Source organism: Schistocerca americana, chromosome 10 (genome assembly GCF_021461395.2).
Source record: "Schistocerca americana isolate TAMUIC-IGC-003095 chromosome 10, iqSchAmer2.1, whole genome shotgun sequence".
NCBI lineage: Eukaryota > Metazoa > Arthropoda > Insecta > Orthoptera > Acrididae > Schistocerca > Schistocerca americana.
The window spans coordinates 108,085,662-108,107,116 of NC_060128.1; the positions used below are offsets into that span (position 1 = coordinate 108,085,662).

Here is a 21,455-nt window from a genome sequence, read left to right on the forward strand (position 1 = left end):
TAAAAAGGTTTGCATAGGAAGGTGCCACGCAGGTGCCCATGGCTGTGCCACAGATTTGTTTATATACCTTCCCTTCAAATGAGAAATAGTTGTGGGTTAGGATAAAGTTAATAAGATGTATGAGGAATGAGATAGTGGGTTTGGAGTTTGTACGATGTTGGGAAAGGTAGTGCTCAGTAGCGGTAAGACCATGGATGTAAGGTATGTTGGTGTATAGGGAGGTGGTATCAACAGTGACGAGTAGGGATCCAGGAAGTAAAGGGATGGGGATGGTGGAGAGTCGGTGAAGGAAATGGTTGGTGTCTTTGATGCGGGAGGCTAGATTACGGACATGTCGGTCAATTAGTGCTGAAATTATTCGCTTGGGGGCACAATAACCAGCCACAATGGGGCATCCAGGATTGTTGGGTTTGTGGATTTTGGGAGCATGTAGAAGGTGGGTGTGTGGGATGTCGTAGGGGCGAGGAGGAAATGGATTCGTGGGACATTTTCTGGGAAGACGTTCAAGCCTTAGCTCTTTCCCAGAACATCACCCACATGGCACCCTCCTGTGCCAAACTTTTTAAGGGGCATCTAGAGGGGGTAAGGTGTGGGATGCGTCACCAATAGCCTCTCCCACACAAATGTCAACCTCTCCGGCACGTGGTATCCCCTGCTACGCTAACGAGGCTCTGGCGACCGAGTTTCTCCCGGGATAAGGAGAACCCTCTACTAAGTCAACGACCTTCTAGAGGGCGGATGAGCTGGTAGAGCAAGGGCACCCTCTTGTCCTTGCAGTGAGAAATCACTCCTAAAGACGGAAGAATCACCAAGGGTGGTCAACGGCATAGGATGCTGAAGGCAACGGGAAACCACAGCATTAAAGATCCAATGGATATCCCCAGGAAAACTCATCATGGCAGGGTTCAATGTCAAATTATCCGGAGTTTCAACTCCCCCACTCGGATCTCCAGGGGGGGGGGAGCGAGCCTTGAACAATGCCACAAGTAAATACAAAAATAATGCAACAATAGCAACTTGGAATGTAAGATCATTATACCAACCAGGCAAAGTAAATAATGTTATACAAGAAATGAAACGCCTAAAAATTAACATTTTGGGTGTAAGTGAAACAAGATGGCCTGACTCAGGAGAAATGACCATTGACAACATGAAAGTATATTACTCGGGAAATTCTGATAGCCAGCACAGGAATGGGGTAGGAATAATTTTAGATGAGTATGCTAGTAAATCTGTCAAAAGCATTTTACCAATCTCAGATAGAGTAATCAGTCTACATTTACAAACGAAACAAACAAATATTAATTTAATCCAAATCTATGCTCCAACAGCCGACAAAGAGCAAGAAGAAATAGGAAAATTTTATGAAGAATTAACACAAGCAATAGGAACCTCAAAAAGCAGAGACATTATTATCATCATGGGAGATTTTAATGCCAAAATAGGTGAAGGAAGTGAAGGTGATCTTATTGGACCTTTTGGTTTAGGAACAAGAAATGAAAGAGGAGATTTGCTGTCACAATTTTGCCAGGAAAACAATCTGTCTATTACAAACACATTTTTTAAACTCCCTAAACGAAGACTTTATACTTGGAAATCACCAAGAGACTGTAATGAAGAAGTTTGCAGAAATCAAATTGATTTCATACTTATAAACAAGAGGTACAAAAATTCTATTCATGGTGTGAAAACATATCCAGGAGCTGATATATTTTCTGATCATAACCTTTTAGTAGCAAAGTTCCATGTGAAACTGAAAGCCATACAAAAGAAACAAAAGAAGGACTATATAAATACAACTATTCTAAGAGACCCCTTGACTAAACAAAAGACTTCTGAAGAGATTAATAAGGAATTAGTTAGGATAAAGAATAATCAAACAGAAGACATTGATGGCAAATGGGAACTTATAAAAGACACATTAAATAATGCATGTAAAAACACAATGGCGACCAAACACGACAACATGAAAAAGAAGTGGATGACAGAGAAGATATTACAATTGATGGAACAAAGAAGAATACTTAAAAATAGAGATGAAAGTGAGTATAAAAGATTACATGCAGAAATACGAAAAGAAACACGGCGAGCAAAAGAAGAATGGTACAAGGAACAATGCTCTGAAATTGAGAGTTATGAAACAAGACATGATAGTTTCAACTTACACAAAAAAGTTAAAGATCTAGCTGGACTTAATAAAAAGAAAAGTACAAGTTTATTGTTAGATAAAAATGACAAAATAATTCCTGATGTTAAAGGTAAACTGGACAGGTGGACAGAATATGTCAAAGAACTATTTGAAGATACAAGAAAAGATCAAAAATTTTATGATAACATGATCGGAGAACGAGGACCAAGCATATCGAAAGAAGAAATATTACATGTTATCAACAAATCAAAGACAGGAAAAGCCCCTGGACCGGATAAGATACCAAATGACATCCTGAAACTCATAGGAATAGACCATATAGATATATTTGTACAATTGTTTAATGATATTTATAATTCGGGAATTATTCCTAGGGATTGGTTGACATCTACCTTTGTTACATTACCCAAAAAGGCTAATGCCAAAACTTGTAATGATCACCGTACAATAAGCTTAATGAGTCACACCTTAAAGATATTTCTAAAAGTTATACACCAACGAATATACAAAAAAGTAGAAGAAGGTATAAGTGAAACACAATTCGGTTTTAGAAGTTCCCTCGGTACAAGAGAAGCATTGTTTGCTTTTAACATATTAGCGCAACGATGTATGGAGGTTAACCAGCCACTATATGTGTGCTTCCTGGATTATAATAAAGCATTTGACAAAGTTCGTCATGATCATCTCATAGAATTGTTAGAAAAGAAAACACTTGATAAGAAAGACATCCGCATTATATATAACCTCTACTACAATCAAACCGCAACCGTGAAGGTAGAAAATGAGTTATCGAATGATATAGAAATAAAGAGGGGTGTGAGACAAGGTTGCGTTCTCTCACCCTTATTGTTTAATATGTATTCAGAAGACATAATCCAGGCAGCTCTATCAGATGAAATAGCTGGCATTAAAGTGAATGGGCTAAACATTAACAATGTTAGGTTTGCTGATGGCACTGCACTACTAGCTGGAAACCTCAAAGATCTACAATTACTTCTTGACAAAGTCGCAGAAAAAAGTGAAGAATTTGGCTTGACTCTTAACGTAAGCAAGACTAAGTTCATGGTGATATCTAAAACACACCAACAAGAAAATCTTACAATCAATAGGGAAAGAGTCGATCAAGTACGTAAATTTAAATATCTCGGAACAATTGTAAATGAGGAGATTGAAAGCTCAGAAGAAATTAAATCGAGAATAGGACAGGCCAGAAGTATCTTTAATAAGATGAAAAATGCATTCTGTTCGAGAGACATTTGTTTAAACACAAAAATGAGGTTGCTAAGATGCTATGTATTCTCAAAATTATTATACGGAATGGAAGCGTGGACATTGAAAAAGAAGGACATGAACAGTTTAGAAGCTTTTGAAATGTGGGCATATAGAAGAATACTTAGAATTAGTTGGGTGTCGAGGATTACTAATCAAGATGTCCTAAGAAGAATGGGAAAGGAAAAAGAATTAATTAAAACTATTAAAGTAAGGAAGCTACAATATTTAGGCCATGTTATTAGGGGAGTAAATTACAAAATATTGCAAATAATACTAGAAGGAAAAATTTGTGGGAAGAGAACGAGGGGTAGAAGACGGACATCCTGGATTGACAATTTAAAAAATTGGTACAACTGTTCAACGTCAGAACTCCTTAGATCAGCCAAATCAAGATCAGAAATTGCCATGATGACAGCCAACCTTCTTAGAGGAGACGGCACCTGAAGAAGAAGAAGAAGAAGAGGAGACCGTCCTAGCCTCCCTAAACACCAAACCCCTAGTCTAGTTCAGGTTCATTGGTGATATCTTCATGATTGGCCCAAAACAGCTTATCTTTGCTCCTTCACAACCTTAACACCTTCTCTCCCATCCACTTCATGTGATCCTCCTCAACCCAGTGTGCCACTTTCTGAGATGTTCATCTCCTCCTCTCTGATGACCCCATCTGCACCTGTGGCCACATTAAACCCACCAACCAACAACAGTACCTGTATTTTGACAGCCGTCATCCCTCCCACTCCAAAAAATTCCTCCCATATAGCCTCACTACCTGAGGAATGCATATCTGTAGTGCCAAAACTCCCATGCTCATTATGCTGAGGGTCTCACCAAGGCTTTCACAGACAGGCACTATCACCCAGGTGTAGTCTGCAAACAGATACCCTGTGCCATTTCCCATCACAACCCCAATCCTCCCACCACCCCCAAGAACCAGCTACAAACGACTATCCCTTTCGTCACCCAATATCACCCTGGACTGAAATAGGTGAACTGCACCCTTCGACAGGGCTTAGATTACCTGTCACCGTGCTCTGAAATGAGGAACGTTCTACCCGAAATACTCTCCACCCCTCCTAAAGTGGTGTTCTGTCACCCACCCAACCTTGACAACATCCCAGTCCATCCCTACGCTGCTCCCAATCCCAACCCCTTGCCACAAGGATAATGTCCCTGTGGAAGACTCAGGTGCAAAACCTGTCCAATCCACCCACCAAGCACTTCCTATTCCATTCCTGCCACAGCTTTGTCCTACTCCATCAGGGTCCGGGCCACCTGTGAATGCAACCACATCATTTACCAGCTTTGCTGCAGTCACTGCACAGCTTTTTATATTGGTATGACTACCGACCAGCTGACCACCAGGATGAACGGCCACTGCCAAACTGTGGCCACCATGTGGCACAACGTGCAGCTGAACACGACACACTTGATTTCAATTGCTGCTTCACTACCAGAGCTGAACTGTGAATTTACTTTCAAAATCTTTTCTTAAAGAATTTACTTTATTTACTAGCCAAGAACATTAACACATTTAATCACACTAGATGAGCGTGGAAGTATTTGCCAGGGAGTAACTGATGAAAATGAAATTACATTTAACAAATGGGAATTTTATTCATAAAAGCCTTTTCAAAAACAGATTTAAAATTTATAAGCAGAAAAGCGCCCTCAAAATATCAACTTAACAACGTTATTTAGAGGCAGAAACAACAATATTGACAGTATGAGCCTTCGGGCTGAGAACCTTGCCGCTCTCCTTCAACACGGCCGTAGTCACGACCGCTCACAACAACCTCTGAAAGACTACACTGGTACAAATCTGCAACACACCAGATTACTTTAAACTAAAAATTTTGACAACTCACACAACACACAAACTATGCCACCGAAAGTGCAATTTGTTTTTAAAAGGACTCTTACGTTGTAAGGGTGGCAACTTTACAAAAATGACTATTTAAATAAAACCCATGAAATGAACAATGTGCTCTACATTACACATATACCACCTCACAATATGATAGGCAAGATAATAATGTATTTCAGGAATTCAGCCTTTACTCCTTAATTCTATAAATTTGTTAACACCAAATCTGACAAACATGACAGAGGCAGCTTGTAACGTATGGCCGACCGACAGACAGACACTAACTGCCTAGAAATGCGGACGAGAGACAGACGAACAAGCTGGGGACAAAAGACTGACCAAGAAAACAAGTAGAATTTAACAAGTGAAATGAAACAACATATCTCAAATCACTTAACTTCTAATAAACTGCAATGTCTGGCAAAGACCTGGCGCAGCACCCACAAAACGCTCTCTGAACCGTTCGCTGCCAGCCGCTTCAACGGACGCAGGAAGGCGCGCCGATCTCCCGTCTCACGGCATCGCAGCTCGCCCCGGCCAGACCGACGTCGTGGGCCGACCCCTGCCGCTCCCGTGACGGTTGCGAAGCCACTCGTCCCGCTACACGGCGCGGCCCACTGGACTGACGTGGCAACCTCACACGCACCAACGCCCAAGACGGACAAGTCATCCTGCGTCTCAGCGCACGACCGACCAACTGATCGATCCAACCGCCAACGAACACTGCCCAGACTAACTCGAGCAGACCAGCGGCCCAACACTTGCACTCCGGACGACGGACAGACACTGACTGCCCCACACTGACCTGGCTGACCAACTGACCAGACTCGCCCCGACTGCCAGACTGAACGACTGCCGAGCTCGTAGCGCCCCTTAAATGCACGTGAACAGGCAACTTTTCCCCTTTCCCACCAGAGGGAGACACCACAGCGGCGCCACCACCAGAAACGGAAGGCGACTGCTTTACACTACGCACTGCGGTGTGTTCTTCAAAACAGCAAATTTTACCACAGCTCAGGAGCCATCTTGTTCCTTCCCTCCACCACCAGCTTTTCTGAATTGCACAGATGGGAGTTATCCTACCAACACATTCTCCACTCGTGTAGTTATCCCGGCCTCAACCAAAGGTAACAAACAGTCCCCACACCCTCCACCCAACAGTTTCCACACTACCACCTTCTCCCCATTCTCGTCTCCCAGCCTGTTTATCTGCAGCCCTCTGCGAATGCGTCCACCTGTATTTCCCTGCTCTTCTTCTTGTTTTCTCTCTTTTTTTTTTTTTTTTTTTTTTTTTTTTTTTTTTTTTTTTCCCTTTACCTCCCTCCTACCCCACAACCTCGTGACACTGCACCTGTTTGCACACTCCACCAGATAGTGTTAGTCTCTCTCCCCACCTGAGCACTGCACCCCCTCCCCCTTGCCTGCCTGCCTGCCTGCCTGCCTGCCTGCCTGCCTGCCTGCCTGCCCCCCCCCCCCTCCCCCCCTCCTCCTTGCCCGAAGATCTTGCATTCTGGCCCAAGATGCTGGAGTTGGCGCGCGCGCGTGTGTGTGTGTGTGTGTGTGTGTGTGTGTGTGTGTGTGTGTGTGTGTGTGTGTGTGTGTGTGTGTGTACTGACTACGGCTGTGGCTGAAAGCTATATCTGAGTGTGTTTTAATTGTATCTGTCTGCAACCTGAAGTGTCTTCTTTATGGTAAGTAATATTCTGACCAGCATTTGATACTTTACCACGCTAATATATAGTAATGAAAGGACAATCATATAGATATAAGATGAAATTTGTGAAAAGACTGAGGATGTAGCATGTCATCTAAGACAGATAGGCATTGAGAGGTGAAGTAACTCGAGGCATGCCCCAGGGAAGTGTGTTGGGACCTTCGCTGTTCACGGTGTGTGTGAATGACCTGGGAGAAATATTAATAGTAACCTCAGAATTTTTGCACATCTTGCATTTATCTGTGACGAGGTATTGCCTGTTAAAGCTAAACAAATATTGAGTCAGCTTTTGATAAGATTTCAAAGTGGTGTGAAGACAGGAAACTTGCTTCAAATGTGAGAAATCTAAAATTGTCCTCTTCAGAAAACAAAGAAAGTGTAGCATCCTATGACTGTAATAGTGAGTCATAACTGGGTTGAAATGTATTCAAATGCTAATATTCACGTAGGCTCAGTTGTAGCTGAAACAAGTGACAGAGTTCAATTCACAAGTCAGATAATAGAAAAATGCAACAAGCCTACAAAGCAGTCTGGTTACAATATACTCTTGCCACCCATCGTAGAATATTGCTCAAATGTGTGGGATCCATACAATGTAGTACTGTCAATGGATATTGAACCTGTACAGATAAGATCGGCCAAGCGGAATTGACAGTGTCTCAAAAGTAGATTGTAATATGAAGATTGACAAAAGTAAAATGAGCAAAATGGAATGTAGTCGAACTAAGTCGGGAATTAAATGAGGAAATGAGACACTAGAAGTAGATGTTTTGCTATTGGGGCAGTGAAATAACTTACGATGGTTAGTTGAAATAGAGGATATAAAATGTGGACTGGCAATGGCAAGGAAAGGTGTTTCTCAAGAACATAAATTTGTTGGCATTGAATATGAATTTAAGTGTTTGGAAGTCTCTTCTCAGGCATCTGCCTGGAGTGTAGCCTCATATGGAAGTGAAACGCAGATGGTAAATAGTTCATGTGAGACGAGAATAGAGGCTTTCGAAATGTGGTGCTACAGAAGAATGCCGAAGACTAGATGGATAGATTATGTAACTAATGAGGGGGTACTGAATAGAATTGGAGAGAAAATAAATTTATGACATAACTTGGCAAAAGGAAGAGATTGTTTGGTAGGACATATTCTCCCTCTGTATAACTGTAGAGGGAACCCAACAGATGAGTACAGGAGCAAATTCAGAAGAATGTAGGTTGCAGTAGTTACTAGGAAATGAAGAGGCTTGCACAGGATAGAGTAGCATGGAGAGCTCATCAAACCAGTCTTTGGACTGAAGGCAATGACAAGGACAATGACAATAACAACAACGCATATCGTCACAAGTTTGCGTGATCTGGGAAGAAATGTAACAGAAATGCTCATAAACCTGAACTGGTGGACGCTTGAAGGTAGGTCTCAACTATTACACAAAATTAGATTGATTACTGTGTATTTAAGCATTACTTCTTCGTGTGCTGCTTTTGCAAATGAAATTGGTAGAAGCCCTAATAAGTGGAAAAATGAAAGTACTCTCTGCTGCAGATTTATGTTGTTTGTACCATATACCAGGTGTACCGCTATGAAATGAGCATTAAGATACAAATGTGTCAGTAGGGAACATTTGTTGTGAACGAGCCTTAATTTGTTTTTGTTTGGTTGGTATGACATCTGTCAAAGATATTTAGTATACATCAAGTCATGGAACAAACATCATCATATGTTTTCATCGTGTTAACAGTGTTCAATTTTGTACCAGAAAGTAATGATTTGCGGAAATCATTAATTTTTTGTTTTCATTTGAAGAAAAGTGCTGCAGAGTCGCACTGAATGCTTGTCGAGGCATATGGTGATCATGCTCTATCAGAAGCAACATGCAAAAGATGGTTTAAACTGTTCAGAAATAATGATTTTGATGTAAGAAATGAAGAACGTGGAAGACCACTGAAAAAGTTCGAAGACACCGAATTGCAAGCAATATTGGACTTTGAGTCAGAAGCAAATGGCAACAGTGCTAAATGTTGCACAACAAACAATTTCTGACCGTTTGAAGGCTATGGGAAAGATCCAAAAGTGTGGAAAATGGGTGCCACATGATTTGAATGAAAGACAGATGGAAAACCGAAAAACCATTTGTCAAATTTTGCTTCGAAGACATGAAAGAAAATCAATTTTGCATCAAATTGTTACTGGCGATGAAAAATGGATTTATTTTAAGAATCCTAAACGGGGAAAAATCGTGGATTAATCCGGGACAACCATAAACATTGACTGCAAAACCAGACCGAGTCGGCAAGAAGACAATGCTCTGTGTTTGGTGGGATCCGAAAGGTGTGGTGTATCATGAGGTTCTAAAACCCAGTGAAACTATGAATACTAATTGATAAAGACAACAAATGATCAATTTGAACTATGCATTGATCGTAAAAAAGACCACAATGGGCCAGAAGACATGGCAAAGTAAATTTTTTACACGACAGTGCCCCTTTCACACAAAGCAAAACTGGTTCAGGATACAATCAAAACACTTGGCTGGGAGCTGCTACCCCACCCTGCCGTATTCACTTGGCCCCTTCCGACTACCATTTGTTTTCATCAATGGGACACGTATTGGCTGAGGAACACTTCGATTCCTACGAAGAAGTTGAAAATTGGGTGTCTGATTGGTTTGCTTCAAAAAATGAATATTTCTATTGGCGCGGTGTCCACAAATTGCCAGAAAGGTGGTCAAAATGTATAGAAAGCAATGATCAGTACTCTGAATAAAATATTTTTACTTTTCAATTCAAAATTAGCGTTTCATTTTCAGAAAAAAACGCTCATTTCATACCGGTACACCTGGCAGATATAGATGTAATTTTTGATTTAAATATGGCAGCTGCGATCCTGTGTTCAGTGATCCACGGGTGCATTCTGTTACCTTTCACCGACTGGTTACAGGTAGTGACATGACAGAAGCATTTGTCGTTGCACTTTTTTTGTGTTTATTGAAAGTGCCACAATTTATTGAAAATCCTGCCATGTGTGAGCAATGCACAGTGATCCAGTCTCCATGTGCATATTGCATGAAGGTTTCAAAATTCATTGACAACTTAGAGGTGTTTATGAAGGAAACAGTATGAGTGGTGGAATGGGAAGAAAAGGGTTAGAACATTTGGAGATACTCATACTAATGTTCGTAAAGAAGTACATTGTAGACCTTGACTGGAAGGCAGGAGGATTGGATTGAGTAACTAATAAAATAATACTGCATCACATTAGGGATAAAAGTGCTTTATGGTACAACTTAACTAAAATAAGGGATATGCTGTTAGTACACAACCTGTGGGATCAAGGAATACTACTGGAAGATTACATAATGTCCGAGATCTGGAGAAAGCACTGCAGTGAGGAGTGATGAAGTGCTTTTGCTAATATCTTCGTGACTGCGTTACGTATAACATCGCCGGTTTTAGGACCAGGATCATGCGAGATGTATTTGGAGACAGGAAGAACAGTGAGTGTGAATTTCGATCGTCGGCGGTGCGTCATTATGTTATGTGCTTCATTGTTGGATACAAAATTGTGAAGTGTTGGCTTTGGTTGCGTAAATGATAAACGGATAATATTTCTACAGTTTTGCACAGTTTTTTTGTGTGAAATAATATACTCAAAAATGGCTGAGGGCTGGCTGTGTTAAGAGTGCCATAATTGTTGAAAGGTCAAGAAGTAGAAGTAAATTATGTATTTTTAGATTGATAACAATGAACACTCACATTCACTTGTGATGGAGAATTCATATTTGATTATGTTGAATTCAAATTCTGTGATGAATGATTCTGCCGCTTGACAGTGTAAAGAATGGAAGCATTTGGAGTGTATCAATTATGACAGTGTAGAATAGTATAGGGTGTCCCATGAAAACTGCATTTTTTAATTTAATAATAAAACACACAATTTATTTGAAGATTACTGGTAGTATTATGTCGATATGAAACACACAGACTACAATTATACTTGAAACAAAATGTCAGGCAGATATCCACGGCTACATCTACACACATCTACTCTGTTGGCAAAATTTTCAATGACTCTGGAGCAAAGTTCTGCTTGAATTTGACCTATGACACGTCTAATCCCTGCCTCGGGTAGAGGGATGGTTTGTGGATTGTTTACGTAAGTACAAGATTTGACACACCGCTGCAAAAAAGTCACACAGTGTCAAATCAGATGATCTCAGTAGTCAATTCTGATCGCCATTGTAGCGGAGAATCTTTTTCTTGGTAACCTCGTTATTTCCCTGGCAGTGCAGTAGGTTACCCCAGCCTGTTTGAACCACATGTTTTCCGTATTCAGTTCTTGCATTTGCAGCCATAAAAACTGTGTTATCACGTGGCGATAATGATCACCTGTCACTGTCTTAAAACATTTTTTTCCTAATTAATCCGCCACCCCATAACCGGTACCAAACGGTGACATGCTCCAGATAAAGAGACTTCTCGCAGACCGTGCTAGGAATCTTCGTGCCCTAAATCCAGCAATTTTGTTTATTCACATAACCATTAACCTGGAAGTGTGCCTCATCACTGAATATTATTTTTGTAACAAAAATTGCTTTCGAATTCTTGTTTTGTGACTATCCAGTCGGAAAATGTTCGTTACTTCAAACGGTCCATTGGTTACAGCTCTCGTGTTAGTTGGGTTGTAGAAGGATGCAAATGCAGGTGTTTTGTTAAAATTTGATGCGAACTGCTTCTCGGAACGGCTGACCCTCAAGAATGGCTCGTAGTGACGCTCTCACTGACAACAGTGATATTATCTACCGAACGATGGGAATGAGGACGTGGACTTGGACGTCCAGGTGACTTGATGTTCTGTCAATCCTGTATGTTCAGATTTCCTCACCAGTCTCTGCACTGTTGACACATAGGTGCATTTTGCCTACCAAAAATTACACAGTCTTCAGACCGTCTCTGCATAACATTCACTGAACTCAACATGCACTTTCAAACTCCTGACATGTCGGTCCGTCGTGTATCGCTCCATTTTAGCTGACACCAATAAGCGCAAATGCCAACTCACCGTGACGATAGGTAATTGCAGTACCGACAGGTAACAGTCGCTTAAATTTCAGGTCCAGCTACCTAACAAGCTGAAAGGGCTGCTCAATTTATAAATTGCATTCTTTATGGGACACCCTTTCTCTTTCTGTGGACATCCACATTTTTTCGTGGAGTACGTAGTCCTACCCGAAACTCCATTATACATCTTTCTTTTTTGCTATTCCAGGCCCGGATGTCTGACACAGCTCCGACGGCTGCAGCTGCCGTTTGCCAGTGACCTCGAGGACGACACGGTGCTTGCCATTTCAGAGGGCTGTCCTAATTTGCGCGAACTGAGGTTGAGGTTTTCACTGAGAATTACCGACAGAGCTCTGGCTATGATCAACCGTCTGGAACACTTGGAAATGTGAGTAGTATATCTGACTGGTGAATGTTAGGTCCCACGGGTGTTAAGTCAAGTTACACAGTGACAGGCAGAGGCAGTCACGACAGGCTCCTTCTGTAGAGTAAATTAACAGGAATCTGCTCGCTCTGAGTTTACTACACGTTTGCTCGCCGTACTTCCGCTCGGCAGTCAGCAGGGTGTTTACAATTCGTGTTTTTCAATTTGGTCTTTAACATTACATTCAGCAGACAGACCATTTGTGTCACGCCCTAAGCGTAACTTGGCAATCCGGTGATGATCGACAGGTGAAACTGTTCCTAACATGACAAAAGCGTAGTAGTGCAGCTGAGGTAGTTTTCATGTATTGTAGCATGCACACGAATAATGCTGTATGGCAAATTTTGAAATTTTATAGAATTGTGGAGAATAATGTAGCATACATCACCTGCTGTAATAGTTGATTGATTTACCGTCTGAGGGCAGCACTAAACAGTTTTCGCTCCTCTGTGTGAACAGTGCTGTAAGTTATGAGAATGGCTGAGTATAGTAAGGCGACACTCTCAGTGGTTTGAAATCTGCAAATAATGCGTGGAAAAGGAAAATTAACATCAGTAATTGGCAGGATATTAAGACCAATAGGCTTTGTGATACCAGATTGCAAAATAAATCGTGAAAAGGAAAGTTAGTTCCTGTGAAACAGCCTCTGACGCATGTGAGTGGAATAATGCTGTATGGGTTTTGTAAAAAGATGTATTTATACAGGATGTTACAAAAAGGTACGGCCAAACTTTCAGGAAACATTCCTCACACACAAAGAAAGAAAATATGTTATGTGGACATGTGTCTGGAAATGCTTACTTTCCATGTTAAAGCTCATTTTATTACTTCTCTTCAAATCACATTAATCATGGAATGGAAACACACAGCAACAGAATGTACCAGCGTGACTTCAAACACTTTGTTACAGGAAATGTTCAAAATGTCCTCCGTTAGCGAGGATACATGCATCCACCCTCCGTCGCATGGAATCCCTGATGTGCTGATGCAGCCCTGGAGAATGGCGTATTGTATCACAGCCGTCCACAATAAGAGCACGAAGAGTCTCTACATTTGGTACCGGGGTTGCGTAGACAAGAGCTTTCAAATGCCCCCATAAATGAAAGTCAAGAGGGTTGAGGCCAGGAGAGTGTGGAGGCCATGGATTTGGTCCGTCTCTACCAATCCATCGGTCACCGAATCTGTTGTTGGGAAGCGTACGAACACTTCGACTGAAATGTGCAGGAGCTCCATCGTGCATGAACCACATGTTGTGTCGTACTTGTAAAGGCACATGTTCTAGCAGCACAGGTAGAGTATCCCGTATGAAATCTACATCTACATCTACATCTACATTTATACTCCGCAAGCCACCCAACGATGTGTGGCGGAGGGCACTTTACGTGCCACTGTCATTACCTCCCTTTCCTGTTCCAGTTGCGTATGGTTCGCGGGAAGAATGACTGTCTGAAAGCCTCTGTGCGCGCTCGAATCTCTCTAATTTTACATTCGTGATCTCCTCGGGAGGTATAAGTAGGGGGAAGCAATATATTCGATACCTCATCCAGAAACGCACTCTCTCGAAACCTGGCGAGCAAGCTACACCGCGATGCAGAGCGCCTCTCTTGCAGTGTCTGCCACGTGAGTTTGTTAAACATCTCCGTAACGCTATAACGGTTACCAAATAACCCTGTGACGAAACGCGTCGCTCTTCTTTGGATCTCCTCCGTCAACCCGATCTGGTACGGATCCCACACTGATGAGCAATACACAAGTATAGGTGGAACGAGTGTTTTGTAAGCCACCTCATGATAACGTGCTCCATTGAGCGTAGGTGGAAGAACATGGGGCCCAATCAAGACATCACCAACAATGCCTGCCCAAACGTTCACAGAAAATGTGTGTTGATGACGTGATTGCACAATTGCATGCGGATTCTCGTCAGCCCACACATGTTGATTGTGAAAATTTACAATTTGATCACGTTACTGACGAAAATAAAATGAGCTCTAGCATGAAAATTAAGCGTTTCCGGACACATGTCCACATAACATCTTTTCTTTATTTGTGTGTGAGGAATGTTTCCTGAAAGTTTGGCCGTACCTTTTTGTAACACCCTGTATAGAGTAGCATATGTGTCCTGTGGAGTACATGGCTCTGGCAACATACATTATTTGAATTTTCCGAAAACATTACAGTAAGAATATGTAACATGAATAAAATTAACTACAGTTCTGTAGTTATCATCAATGAAAAAGTATAATGCTCAATCTGAGCACTGCTATATTATTAAAAGAGAATGTGAAATATTGGAATCCAGTTGAATGATATTGTTTGCATATTCAGGCTCGTGTATGCAATCCAGAAGTATCCTCAAAAGAAAGATGTGAGAACATAGACTGGAAATTAAGTTAAAGCTGTCGAAAGAATATCATGTCATGATACGAGTCCATTTACTGGATAAAATCTGTGGAAATACATGTGCCAGCCAGATGAAAGAAAGACAGAAGATACTTCATGGAAAGGAGCTACTTTCAAATACAAAGTCCTGTCAAAAGAAGTGTGTCAAAGAACATTGCTTGAAATATTCTGCATTATCCAACAATGAATACAAGCTCTTCAACATAAACTAAAAGATGGGATGGCCTCTCCTAAAAATGGTCATGGAAAACATTTTACCAAATGATGACGGAGCTCTGATTCAGGAACACATTGCAAGTTTCCCAAAGCACACGAGATATTACAGCAGGAATAAATCCTCAAAAGAACGTCTGCACCCCAATCTTAACCTGTGCAGAATGTATTGATTGTATACCAAAAAGTTTCCTGATAAATCAATAAGCAGGTCATACTAACAGTGTGTTTTTCACGGAGATTTTAATTTGCGTTTTGGAACACCTAGGTCAGATATTTACAGACAGTGAGATTTGTTGTTTCACAAAATGATTGCAGCTTTAGATGAAATAGAACTGCACAACATCGAACTTTAGAGTCAGTTGCATCACGCGAAAGCAGACCGAGCACACGAAACGCTAAAAACAGGTATGAAAATGGCTAAAAGGAACAACAGTGTACGTGGAATGTGTGTTGACCTACAAAAAGGTTTACTTTGGCCTACATTGACACATTCTAAGGTATTCTACCAGAAGACAGCTGTCATGGCATAATTTTACAGTTTGTGACGTCAGTACTGGAAACATCACAGTAAATTTGTGGGATGAATCCACCGCATGGAGAGGTTCGGCCAAAATAGTTCCTTGTCTGCTTGAGTCTGTGGTGAACAATTACAATATGCTTGAAGAAGGGAGGTATGGAACACAGTGACTGTACAGTCTGGTTGCTGTGCCAGACAGAACAATAACTGGAGAGTTTTAGCACTACGTTTCTATCTGACCAGCACAAAAAATTTTGCATCACCCTGGTTCCCAGAACTCCTGAAGATAGACGTTGACTGTGGATATTGTATCACAGACACAGTACCTGTGACTCTTCAGAGATGTCACTAAAACCGCCCAAAGATGTAAACAACCATGCATGAGCAGCACCTATTAGACGGAGGGGGCAACAGCCAATCACTTCCAGTCATTCCACCAGGAAGGAGGTACACAGCTCACGTTGTCTGTATTTCAACCATGCCTAAACGGTCAGTACCTTGGTTCGAACGCGTCCACATTGTTACTTTGTGCCAGGAAGGGCTCTCAACAAGGGAAGTGTCTAGTTGTCTCGGAGTGAACCCAAGTGATATTGTTTGGACATGGAGGAGATACACTGAGACAGGAACCGTCAATGATGTGCCTCACTCTGGCCGCCCAAGGGCTACTACTGCAGTGGACGACTGCTATGTACGGACTATGGCTCAGACGAACCCTGACAGCAACGCCACCATGTTGAATAATGCTTTTCATGCAGTGACAGGATGTTGTGTTAAGACTCAAAATGTGTGCAGTAGGCTGCACAATGCGCAACTGCACTCCCAACACCCACAGTGAGGTCCATCTTTGCAACCATGACATCATGCGTCGCGGTAAAGATGGGCCCAACAACATGCCGAATGGACCGCTCGGGATTAGCATCATGTTCTCTTCAGAGATGAGTGTCACATATGCCTTCAACCAGATAATCATCGGGGACGTGTTTAGAGGTGACCTGGTCAGGCTGAACGCATGAGACACACTGTCCAGCGAGTGCAGCAAGGTGATGGAGGTTCCCTGCTGTTTTGGGATGGCATTATGTGGGGCCGAGGTACACTGCTGATGGACATGGAAGTGCCCATGAATGCCGTCCTCCGACCGACAATGCAACCGTGTCGGCAGCATATTGGTGAGGCATTTGTTTTCATGGACAACAATTTGCACCTCCATTGGTGCACATCTTGTGAATAACTTCCTTCAGGATAATGACATCACCCGACTAAAGTGGCCGGCATGTTCTCCAGACATGAACCCTATCCAACCACTATGAGGGATCTACGCCGAATTGCCATTGAAGGGAGGGACAATCTGGACCAACAGTGCCTTGATGAACTTCTGAATAGTATGCTATGACAAACACAAGCATGCATCAGTGCAAGAGGGCGTGCTACTTGGTATAACAATCTGGACCACCGCCTCAAGGTCTCGCTGTAGGGTGGTACAACATGCAATGTGTGGTTTTCGTGAGCAATAAAATGGACGGAAATGATTATGTTGATCTCAATTCCAATTTTATGTACGGGTTTCGGAAGTCTTGGAAGCGAGGTGAGGCAAAACTTATTTTGATGCATGTACTTTACAGGAATACATCAGAAGTTATGTTCAAGTCACAGTCTCCTACATAACGACTGGAACATCGCAATGATCAAGAAAAGAAAGTGTTAAGAGTTATGGTTCCTTCTGGATAGAAGTATGTCATTGCCGAATCCTTTGTCAGTCCTTAAAAACTGCCCATCGAGGAAATGATGCTGGAAGACATCGAGGGCATAGGATCCATCGAGTTGGTTTTAAGAAAGCCATATGGTTTGAAAAGTTGTGATGTACTCAGGTCAGAGCTGTGTAGTGACGATCCTGTAAGATGTAAATGTGCGTCATGGACACACGTGCTGTTCTAAAATGTGGTTTTGAACATCAACTAAAAAAATTTTCCATTGCCTTCTGGTTTCCAACTGCTCTACCGTGGGGCACTGAAACTTCATAAAGAGAAGAAAAGGGATCCATTGGACATTATGACTGAGTTTTATGTAACAGATGTGTGTCTCAACTTGATAAAAGCTCGTTCTCTCTTACTTTTTTGAGGACCAAAGAAATCAGTTTACAATAAGTATTATTTTATGTCTTGTTATAATTTTCTTTCTTACAACTTTTAGATTCTAGACAACTTCACCATTGCAGTAGAATACAGAATGATCTGCCCAGTCATTGCTATACAGTATTTTTCCCATTTTAATACGTACTTATTTTCAAAAAAAGTGTGCTTAGTGCAATTTTAAAAAGCACAATGAAGTAGTTTCAAGAGTCTGTATGTACAAACAATACATATCTGCTATAAAATTATTGTTTTGCAGTAATTCTGTGGAATTAATTTTTGTCAATTTCCTAAAAACTGCAAAATGTGCCATGCAGCATTATTCGTGCACACACTTCCATTATTAATGTATGTTAATTTGTTCTGTTTTATATTACATAGGATGGAATGAAACAAGCTGATAAGTTGACACCAGGACAGAGGACTTCAAATTCAGAAAATTTTCCCAGAGAACTACAGGTCAGAAATGCACTGTTGTAGACTTAAAACTGTAAAAGGACAGCCAGTGAGTGACAAGTGTATGTGATTTTGTCTAGGAAACAAATGTATTTAGGTGTGTCTGTCTAGCACTGCAGTTTTGTCATACCTTTTTCGTTAATCGTATACAAAAGTTTTAGTAATTGGTAATATTAGTAACGGATGTATTAGAATAAATAAAATTTTCGAAAGAAAATCTGTAAAGAAATTACAAGGTATAAAAATTATTATGAGTTAACATCATTTACATGGAGGAACATTTCATACGGATGTATACACGTACACAGTATAAATAACTTTCTAGTAGTAATTCGGAAACCTCAAACCCGTGTGTGGCATTACAGTGTCACATTATTAAATAAAGTGGTGTATCGTATAGTTAAGTAAGTTGTGTATTTTGTTGACTTCAAAATGAGTTTCATTGCAAATGTCATCGCAACACACACGTCAGTTTTGAATTATTTTTGGGAATGTAGTAATTAGTAAACTAACATGTGCAAAGCAGTTTTCTGTAACTGTAATTTCGCCACTGAGTATCCACCACCCGACAGGATGTCGCTCCGCACACCACGGTTTGGAGACCACCAGTTCTTCTGGACTGAACAGTCACAGCTCTTACAATGTGTAATTAACTTTCTGGTACCTTTATGTTTTGTTTTTTGCAGATTGGAGCTTTCTGGGTGCCAAAGGTTGGGTGGCGCTTGCATGGCTTTTATATCACAGCTACCAGCTCTGCACACATTGGTCCTCCGGGCACTCGATGACTTGTCTGTGCTGCAACCGAGCCTTCGCAGGATCTTGGACATGAAGGAACTGCGGTGCCTGGATATTGTGCACAGCTCCAATATCGGAGCTGTGCCGTTCCGTGAATTTCCTGGCAGACTAAAGAAGCTCAGGTGGGTAGTACTGCTGCATCTGTCCTCTGCACGAATAAAGTACTAATCAGTGTGTGTATTTGGCACCCATCCCTGTGTGAAAACACAGTGGCGATTTACAATTACTGAAGTATACGAACAAAAAAATTAGTTACAAACTACTCCGTGCACACACATCACCACAGATATTCCGATTTAGGTTATAACACAGTCGATATGCCTGCCATCATTGGCAATGATTTGGCATAAACAAATAGTAAGATTCTGCATGACCCACTCGAGTGTTAGAACATTGATGCCCTCATGATCTCCTGAATGGCTGTTTTCAGCTCAGCAATGGTTTTGGGGTTATTGCTGTACACCTTCTCTTTAATATAGCCCCGCAAAAAGGAGTTGCGCACGTTCAGATCTGGAGAATTTGGCAGCCTATCCGGGCCAGTGTCAGTGGCCTCTGGGTACCTCAGAGCCAGAATACGGTCTCCAAAGTACTTCCCCAGGACATCACTCTCTTGCTTTGATGGGGTCGAGCTCAGTCTTGCAAGAACCACATCTTGTCAAAATGAGGGTCACTTTGGATAATGAGGAAGAAATTGTCTTCCAAAACCTTCACTACCATTTGATACTCACTGAGCCGTCAAAGAATATTGCACCGATCGACTGGAAGTTCCACATCACACAATCACCCGTCGAAGGTCAAGACACTTCTCGATTGCGAAATGAGGATTCTCGGTGCCCCAAATGCACCAATTTTGCTCATTGACGAACCCGTCCAAATGAAAATGGGCTGCTTCAGTAAACCAAACCGTGCATCGGCATTAAGGGTGCAGATCACCAGCTCCCATCGACCATCGTGTGCATTTGTCCTTACACCGTCTACATACATTACACGATATGTCAGTGGCAGTAGAATCATTCTACACTTTTTTGCAACTACCATTCTCTAAACTCTTAAGTGATTCGAGAAAAGAATGTCATCTTTGCTCCACGGGTTGTGCTTCAAGTTGACGGAGCAATTCCACAACAGTCACCTATTAATCAAACGTACTGGTAAAAAATCTTGCAGCGTGCCACTGAATTCTAAGAATGTACATACCAAAAAGAATAGATAGTATATAATTTTCTGCTACATGGGAAGTCAGACATTGTATGGAGGCTTACCGACAATTGTTCTCCTACCCAGCAATTGACAAAGGGACAGGGAAATTATGGGAATGCAAGCATATGATGCAGATGATAGTGGTGACATGTGGAACTTTGAATCGGTCCGGAGTGTGTGTTCGGGTGGCAGAGGCGACAGCTAGCATTGAGTGGAAGGTCCAGTTGTTAACAGTGCGTAGCCCAATAAAAATTTAGCCGTAACCTCAACTGTGAATATCATTCCCAGCTTTCGTGCAGCTTTCGATCACTGCATTGCCCATTCCCTCAGACATGTCTTAAGAACACTGCAAAGTATTTTAGACAACACAGCCAGTGCAGTTTAGTATGAGACATTAAGGCTTCCGCTTACATGGTCAACTAATGTTTTATCCAAAATGACAAACTAAGAATTTATAGAACTTCATGCAGAATACTATTGGCTGGTCTGTGTGCTTCTGAAGTTACGGAGACTTCAGTTCACCAGTTTCAGGTATCCTGATAAATTTCCTTGGCACCCCCTTTACAACACAACAGTGATAGTTGGTGTTGTGTACTCGATGTGAGTATTACAATAAATAAGTTGTAACAAATTATAGAAATTCAAGTGTTGTTCTAATATGCCTTTTTCTCTCTCCTCGATTAACAGGGAGCTACATGTGGCATATGAGGGAGGAAATGCTTTCTCTGAGCTGCTACGTAACATGCCTAGGCTCAAACTCATTACTACTTTTCGACTGACACACGAGTATTCAACAGACAATGGAAGAAGTTTTGTTCGCAACTTTGTTGCTTAGCTGATCTATAATTATGTCTTTGATGTCTCTTGGTATTTATTCTCTGAATGTCCATCTGCTGTTAATGGACTTGATGCACCATAAGTTAAATAAAGTACATAACACTATAGTAACTTGATTTGCAATGTCTTTGTATTTGTTGCCACCCTATGTTCCCCTCTTTCATCACCTCTGCAGCAAGCAGGATCTTCAATATTTGATACAGGTCAGTAAGCTACCTCACATAAAGTATGACAAAATTCACCTCTTCTACGTGTGATATCCCAGCTAGGGTCTCACTTGCATAGGTTTATATGTTCAGAGTGACCCGCATAATTACTGTTTAAATACCAAACAGGAGCCGGCCGAAGTGGCCGCGCGGTTCTGGCGCTGCAGTCTGGAACCGCGAGACCGCTACGGCTGCCTCAGGCATGATTGTGTGTGATGTCCTTAGATTAG

At 41.6% G+C, this 21,455-nt stretch overlaps 1 protein-coding gene across 4 annotated transcripts in view; it reads left to right on the forward strand.

The window, feature by feature from the left end:
• Positions 1 to 21,135, forward strand: part of LOC124552613 — a 102,446-nt gene extending 81,311 nt beyond the window's left edge. For 3 of the 4 annotated variants that reach the window (XM_047126938.1, XM_047126937.1, XM_047126939.1), the window contains 3 exons: positions 12,260 to 12,439; positions 18,877 to 19,107; positions 20,870 to 21,135. In XM_047126938.1, the coding sequence (XP_046982894.1) occupies positions 12,260 to 12,439; positions 18,877 to 19,107; positions 20,870 to 21,017 (559 nt within the window). In that variant the 3' untranslated portion in view covers positions 21,018 to 21,135. Of the gene's footprint in view, positions 1 to 12,259; positions 12,440 to 18,115; positions 18,194 to 18,876; positions 19,108 to 20,869 lie in introns of those variants that run through there. The other variant, XR_006967941.1, reaches the window with a different exon arrangement.
• The last annotated feature ends 320 nt before the right edge of the window (positions 21,136 to 21,455 follow it).